At 44.7% G+C, this 15,883-nt stretch overlaps 1 protein-coding gene and 1 gene segment (V, D, J or C); one reads left to right on the top strand and one right to left on the bottom strand.

The window, feature by feature from the left end:
- Window positions 1–3,318: 3,318 nt before the first annotated feature.
- Window positions 3,319–6,807, bottom strand: LOC100483557 (disintegrin and metalloproteinase domain-containing protein 21-like). The gene is given in 3 exon segments (XM_034651285.1): window positions 3,319–5,798; window positions 6,167–6,313; window positions 6,316–6,807. Coding segments are annotated over 3 exon segments (1,884 nt in total). The 5' UTR covers window positions 6,728–6,807; the 3' UTR covers window positions 3,319–4,473.
- A 6,113-nt stretch (window positions 6,808–12,920) lies between these two features.
- LOC109488358 lies at window positions 12,921–14,120 on the top strand. The segment is given in 2 exon segments: window positions 12,921–13,034; window positions 13,126–14,120. Coding segments are annotated over 2 exon segments (561 nt in total).
- Window positions 14,121–15,883: the final 1,763 nt, after the last annotated feature.

Consider the following 15,883-nt stretch of genomic DNA (forward strand, 5'->3'; position numbering starts at 1 on the left):
AAGAGAAATAAAAGATAAAATGAACTTATGGGACTTTATCAGGATAAAGAGCTTCTGCACAGCCAAGGAAACAGTCAAAAAAACTAAGAGACAGCCCACGGAATGGGAGAATATATTTGCAAAGGACACCACAGATAAAGGACTGGTATCCAAGATCTACAAAGAACTTCTCAAACTCAATACACGAGAAACAAATAAACAAATCATAAAATGGGCAGAAGATATGAACAGACACTTTTCCAATGAAGACATACAAATGGCTAACAGACACATGAAAAAATGTTCAAAATCATTAGCCATCAGGGAAATTCAAATCAAAACCACACTGAGATACCACCTTACGCCAGTTAGAATGGCAAAGATAGACAAGGCAAGAAACAACAATTGTTGGAGAGGATGTGGAGAAAGGGGATCCCTCCTACATTGTTGGTGGGAATGCAAGTTGGTACAGCCACTCTGGAAAACAGTGTGGAGGTCCCTTAAAAAGTTAAAAATTGAACTACCCTATGACCCAGCCATTGCACTACTGAGTTTTTACCCCAAAGATACAGATGTAGTGAAGAGAAGGGCCACATGCACCCCAATGTTCATTACAGCATTGTCCACAATAGCTAAATCGTGGAAGGAGCCAAGATGCCCTTCAACAGATGACTGGATTAAGAAGCTGTGGTCCATATATACAATGGAATATTACTCAGCTATCAGAAAGAACGAATTCTCAACATTTGCTGCAACATGGACGGCACTGGAGGAGATAATGCTAAGTGAAATAAGTCAAGCAGAGAAAGACAATTATCATATGATTTCTCTCATCTATGGAACATAAGAACTAGGAGGATCGGTAGGGGAAGAAAGGGATAAAGAAAAGGGGGGTAATCAGAAGGGGGAATGAAACATGAGAGACTATGGACTNTATGGACTATGAGAAACAAACTGAGGGCTCCAGAGTGGAGGGGGGTGGGGAATGGGATAGACTGGTGTTGGGTAGTAAGGAGGGCACATATTGCATGGTGCACTGGGTGTTATACGCAACTAATGAAGCATCGAACTTTACATTGGTATCCGGGGATGTACTGTATGGTGACTAACATAATATAATAAAAATCATTAAAAAAAAAACTTAATGTGCGACAGGAATCCATCAAAATCCTAGAGGAGAACATAAGCTGTAACCTCTTCAACAACAGCCACAGCAGATTCTTTCAAGGCATGTCTTCAAAGGCAAAGGAAACAAAAGCAAAAATGAACTTTAAGGACTTCATCAAGATCAAGAGCTTCTGCATAGCAAAGGAAACAGTGAACAAAACTAAGAGGCAGCCCACGGAATGGGAGAAGATATATGGCATTTTAGATAAAGGGCAGCTATCCAAGTTCTATAAAGAACTTAACAAACTCCACACCCTAAAAACAAATAATTCAGTCAAGAAATGGGCAGAAAACATGAAAAGTCACTCATCCAAAGAAGACAAACAAATGGCTAACAGACACATGAAAAAGTGTTCAACATCACTAGCAATCAGGGAAATACAAATCAAAACCACAATGAGATTCCACCTTACACCAGTTAGAATGGCAAAATTTAACAACACAGGACACGAGTGTTGGTGAGGATGTGGAGAAAGGGGAACCTCTTACACTGTTGGTGGGAATGCAAGATAGCACAACCACACTGAAATACAGTATGCAGGTTCCTCAAAAACTGAAAAAGAGAGCTACCCTAAGACCCAGCAATTGCACTACTAGGTATTTACCCCAAAGATAGATATGTACTGAAAAGAAGGGGCTCCTTCACCCTAATGTTCATAGCAGCAATGTCCACAATAGACATACAGACCCAAAGTCCCCTATGCCCTCAGGATCCTCCACTGGGTCCCTGTCTGCAGATGTGGTGAGCTGATCTAGTTTGTGGAAAACAAGTCTTCAGCTGCAGGAAAATTCTTCTTATCACATGTGGGTATGGTATCCATGCTGTCTAATGCCTGCTGTCCTGGTATTACTATGAATTATTTAAGTTCAGCAATCAGAGCTTCTTCCTTCTTATCTCAGTGGGCTCTGCAGACTTGGGTCAGCTCTTTCTCAGGGGGCTTCCCTTTTTTATCTGGTCTGCCTCTCCTACTCCAATGGCTTGGTGTGGTTGGCATGGACTTTAGGAGCAGCGACAAGTGTAGAGGCTCCTCTAGGGTATCCCTAAGAAAAGAGACCTGTTCAGGGTTTTCAAAGAAGGTTGAATTTGGGGGGTTTGATCACCCCAGTCAGTAGGCATATGACAGGTGCTGTAAGAAACAGCTCACAGGCATTTCCAAAGACTCACATGAGCTGATCAATGCCCTTGTCTCCCACCTTATGGACAAATAATTCCAGGAAATCTCACATTTCCATGATGGTGTGGTTACCTATCTCCATGTCTCACTCATGCTTGTCCTTCGATGTGTTGATACAGTGGATGGCAATGGGGAACACCTGGGATAGAAGTTGCCTCTTTCCCAACAATGTGTGGTGACCTTCTGTGCTGGGGTGTCCAACTCAACCCTTGAGAAGTTGGGGATGATTAGGGACAGCCGAGGATTGCACCCACAGAGGATGCCTGTCTTGGCCATGTTCTCCACCCAGGCTGCCATGATGCTCCTTGTAGAGTTGCAATGGTCTGGGGTAGGGCTGCCACTAAGCTCTACACCTGATTCCTGGCTGCCACACACTGTGCCCAGCAGCTGGTCTCCCCTTTGGCAATAACCTAGGGGCACTGTCCTTGGTTCCCAGGACCAAATAGGCTCCACCCCCAGTCCCAACCAGGGGAAAGAGGCAGAACCCTTCTGTCCATGTTAGCTCCCCTGCTGTCAACCCAATACTTTCCCATACGATTATATCTCATCCCAACCAGTCCTGACACCCTGCTCAGTCTCGGTTAGAGAAGAATAGGAAATACACACACCTGGGACTCCCCAGGCTGGTTCCTACTGTTTCATCTTTGCCAAGAGTCTGACCTTTTACAGCACTGAACATTTAGGGTATGTCTTCCTGGCAACACCTGGCATCAGCCCAAGCAAAGCTACAGAACACCAACAAGCAGCATCTCCTTCCCAGAGAGGCTAGAGTCCTGGGTGAGGAGGTGAGTGAGGCATTCTTGTCTCCAAGGCATTAGAGGGGGGCACTGGTTGCATCCCGGAAACCATCCTTGTAGACAAGAGTGTTGGGGAACCACAGCTGCTGTATTGAATTAAGAACATGCAGACTGTGTCCTATTGAAAGAATAGGCATAAGCTGCCCACACTGGGTTAAGAGGTGGCTTCCTTGGCATCTGAACTCCTANAATAGGTGACTTCCTCAGCATCTGAGCTCCCACTCTGGGGACATGAGACCCACATGGCCATTTAACTGAAGGTGGGGATTCACTACACCCCACCATGGATGTGGAGTCCCAGATTTGATGATGTACACATCCCAGAAGCAACGGGGCTGTGGTCCATAATGTTTCACAAGATCACCTCTGTATGATTTTTTTTCTTTTCTTTTATTATTTTTTATTTTTTATTTATTATCATTATTTTTTTAAATTCTATTATGTTATTTTAGTCACCATACAGTACATCAATAGTTTTTGGTGCAGTGTTCTATGATTCAGTGTTTGCTTATGTATGGTTATTATGAAAGCTGTCTGGGAGAACCTGAGTGGGAATCCCAGGCAAGCTCTTATCTAAGGGTGATGGGGGGGGTAGTGTGCATGTGATTCTGTGCCCCATGCCCAGGCAGCAGCTCAGAACATCAAGTTGATTTTCTCACCACACTTGCTCAGCTACTGTCACTGCTGAGCTCCCTGAAATGCAGACTAAGAGGGAAGGGAGGGATGAACATTCCAAGGGCTCCCTCTGGATGCTGAGGTCATCAGTGGGCACTTCTGCATACCCTTCTGACTGATTTCATGGAATGCAAAGTTCAGGATCATGTTCTCAGTCTCCTGCATTCAGAAATTTGCTCTCCAGGGAGGCATGGCTTGCACTAAGGGAGATTGCTCCCCAGTCACCCTCCCCTATAACCCACAGCTACCCCAGGGTGGGACAGGCAGCGTGGGTGGGGAGTAACCCTCAGTTGCCCTGAACCCACTTTGGGACTGGAGAAAGAGAGATTATCTGCACAATGAGAGAAACCTCAGTGATCTCATGAGCACTGTTTTAGAGAAATGTCATGAGTTTGCTCCTACAGGAGCCTGTGGCAACTTTCTTTAATTCTGCACCCAGGGACCTCAGCTCAAGTCCCAGTGGCTGACTCAGGTACTCTGGATAGTGTCTCTGGCTCAGTGTGGGTTCTTACAGGCTGATAAAAAAAAATGACACCACCATTGTGCACTTTATAAGTTTTATTTCAGAATGCTGCTCAGTGACCTATGACACAACTGGTGTGAGAGCCCCGTGATGTGCATAGGGACCCCTGTGTCTCCTACAGACCCCTGGAAATGTGGATTTCAGCTTTGCCACCTCCTTACTGTAGTTTCTCCTGTGGTAGTGTAGTTACTCCTGTGTTATTCTCCTGTGGATTGTCTATTTGTTGTTCAAGGGACTGGGGACTGATTTCAGGATTGGCTTCATCAACTATCTTTTCTTTAACTGTAACAGTCTTGATTGTTCTTACATTGGTGGCAAAGCCAAAGATAAATGCAGCTATTAAGGAATAAATGCGAGCAAAGACCACTCTCAGATATATCACCGATTCATTACTTTGCCTGACTGACCACATTCTACTAGGAGGGGATCCACTGTCTATGCTCCCACCAGCACCTCTGTTAATGCACAGTGGAGGATCCCAACCTATGTGGCAATGACTGTTCCTTTTGTTGTTGCGAATCCCCTTGTAACTGCATTTCTCAGGCAAACAGTCATAATTCACCTGAGCCACAGTGCCATTGCAGTAGGTGTTGCTACAGAACTTTCCAGGAGCACAGGGAGTACCAGGTCTCACATGACCAGCATCATTTGCTCCTGTGGAGCGATGTGAGTCCAGCCCAAAACACAAAAACCTTGAGATCAGAGACTGATGGAATCCCACATGTTCTTGCAATGGAGGGATATGCATGACATTACCACATTGCAGCCTTCCACACTGAATGTCATCTTGGGCACAGGCATTACCTTTCTTTCTCCGAGCATCTCTTGTGCAGTACCCATATCTATCTCCTCTTTTATTTATGTCGTAGCAGGCATCTGCACCTTTCACAGCATTTTTACCAAAGATTTCTTGGCAGTGCACAGTGCGGTCAGTGCAATTTCCATGATAGCAGTAGCCCTCTTCAGTGCATGGGGTTCCATTTTGCATATAGAAATCATCAGGGCAGGCCAGGGACCCCCCATGGCAGTACTCTGGAAGATCACATATAGTTTGGATTGGTCTGCAGAGTGTCCCAGCAGGAGAATAGGTGCAGTTTGTACAGCGTCTGCCTGTATTACATTTGCTGCCGGTGGTGAAGGTAGAGTCACTCGTACAGCATGGGTTGCTGTAACACTGTTTGAAGGAGCCACAGTCACACTCTTCGCCTTGATCCACTATGTAGTTTCCACAACAATCATGGGTCAGGCTTTTATTGAGATATATCATATCAGTTCTGAATATGCAGTCAGCTGTTGTACCACGCAGTACATGGTTTAAATGTACAAAGGTACAGTTACTGAAGGAATCTGTCAGACCAGGTGGTCTGTACATAATGCATGTGGATCTTCTCTGGCAAGTAAAAGTTATAGTGTCATAGTACAAACCAAAACTTCTTCCCACTTTTTGCTCTGCTATGAAAGACAACACTAAATATTGTCTGCCTAGGTAACCAGCATGATGAGGTTTTTATCTGAGCATAAGCTATATGTGGCAGGTTCATTATTGTTATCCTCTGGCCATTCTTTAATCACAATTATGGATGAATGTGGTTTCAAACGTGAATACATAATATATCTAAAGCGTTGAAAATATCGAATACCAACCATGTTAACTGTATCTCTCTTATCATAAATGATAATGGAGGAAATAGAATAACTTACATCAACAGCTTGAAACAATGTGTCAATTAAACTAAATACCCTTATCAAGGATTGGGCACATTTTGACACATTGTTGAACACAGTATACATTGAGTTGGAACTTAGGGCAAGTGCTTTCACATTTCCATGATGGGATGCTTACATCTTACTAGAGATCCTGGGGACAGCACTGGCATTTGCTTGAGAGAACATGGGGTCCCTAACCTCCTTATGTCCCAGTTCATAGGTAGGTCCTGTTGCATTGGTGTCTGCCACTATCTGAGAAACAATGTGTTCAAACCTCTGGGAATTGCTGAGGGTTTGATTTCATAGGCAAGGTCATCCAACTTCATGATACCTTCAAGACCCCCATAGCACGTGTCCACGGTGACCATGGAAAGGGGAATCTCCTCCAGGTAGCCGAGGTAGTAACAGTCTGGAGGGATGAAGGGGTAGTCCATCTGCAAGGCTCCTTGGTCATCCTGAGTCATCATCAGCAGATGTCTGGACCAAAACAGATTCTTGCACCGCATGTGGATAACATGTCTCTTACCCCTAAAATGCAGACTGTAGGACAGCCAGCCTGGCATCGGAAAGTCTTTGCCATGGTGCAGCTCCTTCCTGGGAATGACCACCTCAGAGGAGATGTAGAGCCATGAGGGACGGCCTTGAGAACCCCAGACAGGAGCTAGTCCTGCCCAGAGCGCAAGCAGCAAGAGGAGCACCCTCATGGTGACCTGGCCCTCTGCCAGCCCATGCCCCTTCTCAGGGACATCTGTCAGGAGGCTGGGTAAAGGGAGGATCCTCAGGAAGCCAGGTCTAGAGCATCTGACAGGAGACAGGGCTGCCTCAGGCTGCCAGCACCCTACACCTGGGAGCCACCTGTGGGGATTAGGTCACAGTCACAGGGTGTGGCAGTGGATGGGTCTGCACTGCACTAAGTTCAGCTGGGGTGGTGGTGGGAGAAGTAGGTAGGCCATGTGTATGAGTGCTCACATGGACATGGGAAGGGAGTTGGACCCAGAGGCATCCCTAGATTCAACACGTTTAATCTTTCCTCCAGATACTTGAATAGGTGACATACAGTTATAACAGAATTAACTCCTTTACCAGTTCCATCTCCCATGGTACTGCTGATTCACTTTTAGTGGATTGCCCCCATTCATCACTCTGGAGGCCACTCTTTCCTACTTCCTTGGCATGTGTAGGTAAACATTGCAAGTTTTACCTTATAGGTGTTGAAAATAATGGTTTGTAATGTTATATGTCTTAGCATGTGCCTTATTCTGGTTTGCCACTTATTTGTAAGTCATTTTATCCTTTTGGTTTTTTCATTGAAGCTTCTTTTGAGCTTACTGAGTAAAACATTCCCAAGTACTCATGTGATATTCAGTGAGTTACAAACTTGTATGTCACTTTTTTCTCACACCAGATGGTGACACCAGGATGTACCTGATCACATATGAGACCCAGCTTTTGTTTCCTGCACTCCTCTATATTGGTTCTTTCCTGGACTTCGGCAGCATAAGTGGTTCCCTTCTCAGCTGAAGAGACAGGGGAGCTGGGGTTACTTTTGTAGTTGGCATCATGGAACCTGGGTGTACTCAGGAAATGTTACCAACAAATCTACTCCCTTATTTGGTTAACTAACCAAACACCCCCCCCCTTTAAATCCCCTGTGTCAGTCAGAAACCTCACTGTTGGCTTTTCAAAAAGAGTGTGACTCTGTCCATGTGGCTGGTCTCCTGAGTAAGGCTTACATTCCTTTCCAATCAAAACTCATCTCTTGGAGAAGAAAAAAGATGGCAGAGGACTAGGGAACCTTTTTTCAGCTGGTCCCCTGAATCGAGCTGGATATCAACCAGATCATGCTGAACACCCATGAAATCAGGCCGAGACGTAGGAAGATACATCTGGATCTCTACAGAAGAACATCTCTGGTACTGAGTATTGAGGTATGAAGCAGGGAGCTGTGAATCTGCACACAGATATTGGAAAATAAATGGAAGGGGGAGAGAGCTGCCGAGCTTGGGCACTGGGAAACAGTGGCCTCCTGCTCTGGGGGGCAGGCCAGATTTGCGGACCGCTATCAGCCAAGAAAGCAGACTGAGAATGGGACCTTGGGCGCACACACGACCAGACTGAAAACCAGAGNTCTGGGGGGCAGGCCAGATTTGCGGACCGCTATCAGCCAAGAAAGCAGACTGACTCCAGAGCGCTCACTTGAACCAGACTGAAACTAGGAGCTCAGGAGCATGCACAAACCACACTGAAACAGGGATCTCTGGAGTGCACGCAGGAACCAGGGGTGGCTAGTGGTGTTAGAAGTGCAAAGGACAGAGACATGCCGGCCCTGGGAGCGAAGACTGGGAGAGTGGCTGTGGGGCACACAAGTGGGACGCTACGGGGTTTTTTAGCAACACCAAAAGAAATGGAGTTAAAGTGGTAGGAGAGTTCAGTAGAGAGCAGACTGCGATCTCTCTGTTCTCAGACAGAGGCTAGGATACGGCCACTGCTGCTCTGAATCTCAGAAGAGTCACAGAAAACTGCCAGGGAAAGCCAACAGAGAACAAAAGTCAGGAAATACCAGTTTGCATTGTGCCCATCACCACCCCCTCTCACAGGGGATGGGGCAACTTTACCCAAACAGGGTTGCCTGAATATCAGCAAGGCAGGCCTCTCCGTGAGATAGCACCCTGAAAAATCAAGAAGCCCACTTCCCTATGGTCCCTAAACAAGTGCACATGTCATGGTTCTGGTCAAATTTGGGCTCGCAACCCATCCTCATCAGAATGACAAGGAAAAGGAATACCCCCCAACACAGAAAAGTTACAAAGACTGTGGCCTGTCCCACAGAACTTATGGATATGGATATATCCAAATTGTCAGAAATGGATTTCAGAGTAACAATGGTCAAGACGATGTGTAGGCTTGAAAAAAATATTAATGAAAATATTAACAAGAATATAGAATCTCTAAGGGCAACATACAAATGGCTAACAGGCACATAAAAAAATATTCAAAATCATTAGCCATCAGGGAAATTCAAATCAAAATCACACTAAGATACCATATTACCCCAGTTAGAATGGCAAAAAATGACAAGGCAAGAAACAACAATTGCTGNTGACAAGGCAAGAAACAACAATTGCTGGAGAGGATGTGGAGAAATGGGATCCCTCCTACATTGTTGGTGGGAATGCAAGTTGGCACATCCACTCTGGAAAACAGTGTGTAGGTCCCTTAAAAAGTTAAAAATTGAGCTACCCTATGACCCAGCCATTGCACTACTGGGTATTTACCCCGAAGATACAGACGAAGTGAAGAGAAGGACCATATGCATCNTGATGTTGCTTGTTATTTGTGAAAAAAAATTTAAAAATTAAAATAAAGTAGGCATTTTTAGCAACTGACATAGTAAATGTCCCATTATATTTATAATACAATTGTAATACATATATTTGTAAATATATATATATATATATATATATATATATATATATATATATATATATATATAATTTTCAACATAACTTTGAGGTTTTGCTGCAATTCAGGCAGAAAGGGAGAAATGATTCCTTGAATGGTCATAAACTTGTGGATCCAGGAAAATGAGTTTCTACTTTTTTCATTCACCCATTTTATTACTAACTGGCAGTGGATATTAATTAAATAAAACAGTCATGAGTCTCACTGCAGTTTCACTTGGATTGGACTTACAACCACAGCTGTTCTTCATAGCTCATCTGTGCCCATTCCTCCTGGGCAACCTGTCCAGATACTGTCTCCCATGTCCTGCCTGCGTGCAGTCATCCTGCTCTCCTGGACCAGGCTCATTCACACAGGGTGCTGCTGGGTACTCGGGAAGCATGGACCAGTGTCAGCTGGCATTCCCTTGCACCTCCCATCCCTCTCTAAGGAACAAGCACAAGCTTGAGGATGCCTGTTTACCATGTGCTGTCCTCATGGTCTTCACCACTTGACACCACCCTGGTATTCCAGTGCCTGCCTCTGAAGAGAATTCTCGTCTGAGAATGGAAATTTCATTAGTGATTCACAACAAAAATAATTGGGAGCAAGTTAGGTAAAATATCAGATTTTAGATGCATGGAAAGGGGACCTTTGTCCCCAGAAGACAGATCAAAGTTTAGACCAGACACAAGATCACAAGGGCAATTCCTCTCAGGAGAAGCGGTTGACCCTCACCTTACTGAGAGAGGCTACATTTCCCATACAATGAAATCCATGACATTACAACACCTTGAGGGAAAGACCTCAGAGTCTTGAGGACACGACACTAATGTCAGGGACCTTCTTGTTATGTAAGGGACATCCTGTGGCACCTCTCTTGGGTCTCATCAGAGTCAGTCGTGAGGGTGGTCATGGGTGCTGGTATAATATCCCAGAACCCAGGTTGTAGGGTTGCATCCACCCTCCACTGACTGCAGTCCTACATCACCCAGTCAAGGCTGAATGAACCAGGTGCACACCAAACCCAGGAATACTCCTCCAATTGCAAGGACTTCAATATGTGTCGTTCCTTGCTGTTGCCTGCAAAGTGTCTCTGTGCCTCATGGGGTTTTTGGTTCATCCATGTGTATCCATCAACATTCTTTAGACTCTCAGAACCAGAAGGAAGAATGGAAATTACACAGTAAATTGGCTACACTTGGTGGTGAGCACTACATCCTCTGGTTCAAAAGGTGTCCCCTACCAAACATGTGGAGTCATCAGGAACCCCCATCTGCAGGCCCTAAATGGACAGGACATGATTGCCCTTGTCTGTCCTCCAGTTCAGTCCCAGACTCACCCACATGGTGGTAATATCAAGATCTCTATATTAATCTAGTGTGACAGAGTCACTTTGCACACATAAGATTTCATCCACAGGTTCAGGAATGACTCAACAAACACAAGATACCTTCATAGCTGCAAATGTTCACCTCAATGCCACATGACATTTACATTTCCACACAGAGACAGCCACCAAAATGTCAATGCATTAAACATTATATTAAGTCCAAAAACCACCTAGATATCATCACCTATAAAACGCCAAATCTGAACACATAGCTCCAGTGGAGTGAGACGGTGGGTTGCTTCATCCTCTCTCTTCATCAATACACCTGTGATAGCACAAAACAACACTTTTTTCCATAAAATACAACTGCAGGGCAAGCATATGATGGCAGGTACTGATATTCTTATTCCAAAAGAGATNGGTGGGTTGCTTCATCCTCTCTCTTCATCAATACACCTGTGATAGCACAAAACAACACTTTTTTTCCATAAAATACAACTGCAGGGCAAGCATATGATGGCAGGTACTGATATTCTTATTCCAAAAGAGATAAACTGTAGTTTTTAAAGGTGTCACCAAACCTAAACAATTTGTATATCCATCTCAACAAACTCCATGAGGTTTCAGAGCCTGAGAATGTTCTTTCTCAGACTTCAGCTTCTGGGCTTGTTGTTCTGTCTGGGATCAACCCTTCCTTATTGTTGGAAGATGCCACATGTTTGAAGATGAGCACTTTATCAGCCTGTTTCCTACCAGTGGAACTTGTGGGTCCAGAAATCTTTCATTTTCTTCTTTCTGCTATTAAACAAAACTTTCTTCTGACACTTGGACAGTGATAAGGAAGTCTTGATGCAAGATTCCTGCTCACCCCTGAATACAGAAACTTATAGCTGAGTATTTAAAGACAAGGAGCATACTGGGGAGTCAAAGAGGGGGAACAGGTAGGAGGAGACATCCTCAGAAAAGGAGGGTTTTTGGTGCTCATGATGGGAGGGTCTCTTCTTGCATGTTGCAAAAACAGAGAAGGGAGAAAATGAATCCCTGTATCTCTGCTTGGGTCAGTGACATCAACAGTTTCACTGGGACCATCAGGGGGCACACACAACCACCAGGGGAACTCAGGAACCATGGAGCTCATGATCCAAGACAAAATGGTGTTTGAGGGCTGGTCTCCTCTCAAGGTTTTTCAGCTCCATATTCTTCAAACATCTTCTGTATAGTGAAACAGCTTAGAAAATACTGTCGAAACACAGAAGTGTCTTCCTTTCTTGGAATTAATAATCTTATGTTAATACCAAAGTTTGTGAAGTGCCAGATAATGGGAAAAGTTTAACTTGTGTAATCATGACACTGAGATTCGAGGTACGCAGATCTCCATTTCACAGATGAGGAAATTTCCCTAAATAACAATATCCATCCTGATCTCAGGTGTTCTGAGTTTCGTTGTTTGTTAATGATTCCACCATTTCATTTTTTACTGAGACTTCCATGGATGTGTACAGAGAGATCATGTGTAAATGCAGCTTGTTTTTGTTGAAAATGCACAGCATCTCCATCAGCTCTGGGACTTTCTCTCTCTAGGATTCTCAGTGTCTCCAAGTTTTTGAGACAGAAAAAGGTGGTACCCACTCTTCAGGTTATTTGGGAATCTTGAAGCTCAGAAAGACTGCAAAACCCGCTACATATAGCCAATTCTGACTGGGAGGTGGTTCAGGGGAGCAGGCAGGTCCCATGGTGGGGAGCATAAGGCCAACACGGGCTCACTTTACCTGATGTGTGCTCTTGGACACTCAGAAAGCCCCTCTGTTCTGCAGTGTGTACCTATCCAACTATAAAATGGCAATAAATTGATACCTACATCACATGATTGGGGTACATATGTGGAAATAAGGAATATAATGGATGATAAGTAATCACCCCAGCAAAATCACATAATGTAAAGAACAATCTCTGGAGGATATCACGTCTGCAAAATTCTGACAGGACCCTCACACCTGCTCTGAGTGATTGAGATCTTGACTGGCACCTCCCAAATTTGCTATATAGTCAGAGGACATGCAAATAGGACCCTCCTTCTGCTTATTTAACCAGCCCAGCGCAGCCCAGATCCTACAGATGGGAGAGGAGCCCCAGCCCTGGGATTCCTAGGTATTCCTATTCATTGATCAGCACAGAACACAAACTACTTACCATGGAGTCTGTGCTTGGCTGGATTTTCCTTGTTGCTCTTTTAAAAGGTAACTTACAGAGAACAAGAGACATTGAATACGAGTGAGAGAAACTGTATGTATGTGGCAGTTTCCTGACCAGTATGTCTTGTGTCTGCAGGTGTCCTGTGTGAGGTACAGCTGGTGGAGTCTGGAGGAAAACTGGTGAAGCCTGGGGGGTCCCTGAGACTCTCCTGTGCATCCTCTGGATTCACCCTCAGTAGTTACTGGATGAGCTGGGTCCGCCAGGCACTGGGGAAGAGGCCACAGTGGGTCACATACGTTAGCCATGGTGGTAGCACATACTATGCAGACTCCGTGAAGGGCCGATTCACCATCTCCAGAGACAATGGGAAGAACACGCTGTATCTGCAGATGAACAGCCTGAGAACTGAGGACACGGCCCTGTATTACTGCGTGAAGGACACAGTGAGGGGATTTCACTGTGAGCCCAGACATAAACCTTACTGTAGAAGGGGATCTCAACCTCCTGGGGGTGCACACTACCCACCAATTTTATCTTTAAGCTCCAGGAGTAGATGGAGCTGGAGGATATGGGCAGATTTCCTGTCAGGGTCTGTGGCTTCCACTCCTAAAAGTTGTTTTTTCCCCCAGGGAGCCTCTCTAGACACATGATTCTGTGCTTACCTCCTCAGTCTCTGACTTAGAAACTTAGGAAAACAGCTAAACTAACAATTACAAAAGACAGTGTCACTTACACTTGCTTGTTCCTGTCCCTAGATACTAATGAATTACAAATATCTCCATGTATGTCATCTGAACCTTACAGGCATCCCAGCTACACTCTCTGTTCATCAAAGGACCACTCAGTTCAATGCACAAGATTTTTAGAAGCAGCACAAAGTGCGTGCTGGACTTGAGGCCACAGAAGCATCAACAATCCAAAGCAAGAGAAGAAAGAAACCTGGTAGGGTCTCTGTCTTGAACCATGTTCACAGCATCAATGTGAATGACAGCATGGGAAAGCAAAGGAACCTGCACCAGGATGTTGTGTGGATATAGAGTCTAAAGATCATATGCACACATTCACTCACACGTAAGAGAGTATAAAACCTTTATCACCTTAACCATCGTGTCTGTTGAGAGGAGGGCAGGCCTCTCAGCAAGTCGTGAATGCTTGAATAGAGACAGAGAGGGACTGGCTTAAGCTGTGTGCTCTCTGTCAATGGTCTTAATGGGGTCCTGCTCATGGTGGGGGGGCTTCTGTGGAGTCAATCTGCCACCTGCATCAAAGGAGGGAGAAGCCTCGTGTTCTTGTTAGATATCGCATGTGTGGGGTGGGAGGAGAAGAGGGAGGAATGAAGGTCAAGGACCTAGCTTGCATTAATTAAAGGATATGTTGTGATAACTAATTGCACTAAACAAGTTTGAAAACCGTGAGAACAAAAAGAGAAATTGCCATTCCATGTAGAAAAAGAATCCTTGGAAAATGAGAAGTATGATCCATGGAAAGCACAAGTAACAGAAGCATGATACACGTAGAGCGAGTTCTGCCCAGAATCTGGGGTGGAAGCTGTATATTCCCAAGGTCACCAGCTGGTTCTGAAGGTCTGTGTTTGCTGTCTGCATGCAGAGACCAGAAGCTTCTAGTGGATCCACGAGAATCCTCAGGTTGAGGTGCTGAATGGGGGGAGCCCTCCACCTGCAGAGAATAACTAATTGATCCTTTAGTTTCTGATATTAGCTCAATGTATGTGTGACCTTTACTATCCCCATGTTGAAGCCTTACATGAATGTGATGGGAGGAGGAAGTCAGGCCTTAGGGAAGCACTTACATCAAGAGGGTGCTGCCTCATTATGAGATTAGTGCCCTTACACACCAGGACTGGGAAAGCTCCCTGCCCCCTGACCCCATGTAAGGTGACAGGGAAATGACAGACTAGGGAGGGAGTGACTCCAGACAGCAAATCTGCCTGCAACTTGACCTGAGGCTCCCAGACTCCTGAAGTGTGAGAAATGAGGTTCTGTTCTTTAAAACCACCCAGTCTGTGAATGTTGTTAGAGCAGCTGGTACAGACTAAGACATTTTGACATGTGAACCCAAGCATTAACACTCTAGCATTTCCCTGCTGTGTTTGTTATGAAAAGTTCCTGATAAGTTCCTTCAGTGAGGTTCCAGGGTGGATTTCACCCATGTTCCCTGCTGCAGATAGGACTATCCAGTTGACTATCCTAGGATACTGTGAAAAAGACACAGTGGACACACAGAAGAACCTTTATAAAAGGAAGAGTGGAGTTCTGAGAGAGTGTGGAACTTTAATTTAAGGATGCTCTTTTTCTTATTTTTAAAAATATTTTTTATTATATTATGTTAGTCACCTTACAGTACATCCCTGTTTTTTGATGTAAAGTTCAATGATTCATTTGTTGTGTATAACACCCAGTGCACCATGCAATACGTGCCCTCCTTACTACCCATCACCAGTCTATCCCATTCCCCCACCCCCTCCCTTCTGAAGCCCTCAGTTTGTTTCTCAGAGTCCATAGTCTCTCATGCTTCATTCCCCCTTCTGATTACCCACCCTTTCTTTGTCCCTTTCTTCTCCTACTGATCTTCCTAGTTCTTATGTTCCATAGATGAGAGAAACCATATGATAATTGTCTTTCTCTGCTTGACTTATTTCACTTAGCATTATCTCCTCCAGTGCCATCCATGTTGCAGCAAATGTTGAGAAATCGTTTGATGCTCTTTTTCAAACTTTATGGAATATGTGGATGTGACGACCCTGTGGCATTGATCTGAGCTTTAACTTGCAGAGTTGTGTTATACTGATTGCCTTGAGGTCTGCCTCTCAGTCACTGGATATACCGTTGTTAACCTGTGTCCCCATCTGAAACCCACCTGCATCTATGACTCT

The sequence above is a fragment of the Ailuropoda melanoleuca genome, unplaced genomic scaffold (assembly GCF_002007445.2).
Source record: "Ailuropoda melanoleuca isolate Jingjing unplaced genomic scaffold, ASM200744v2 unplaced-scaffold3551, whole genome shotgun sequence".
Taxonomy (NCBI): Eukaryota; Metazoa; Chordata; class Mammalia; order Carnivora; family Ursidae; genus Ailuropoda; species Ailuropoda melanoleuca.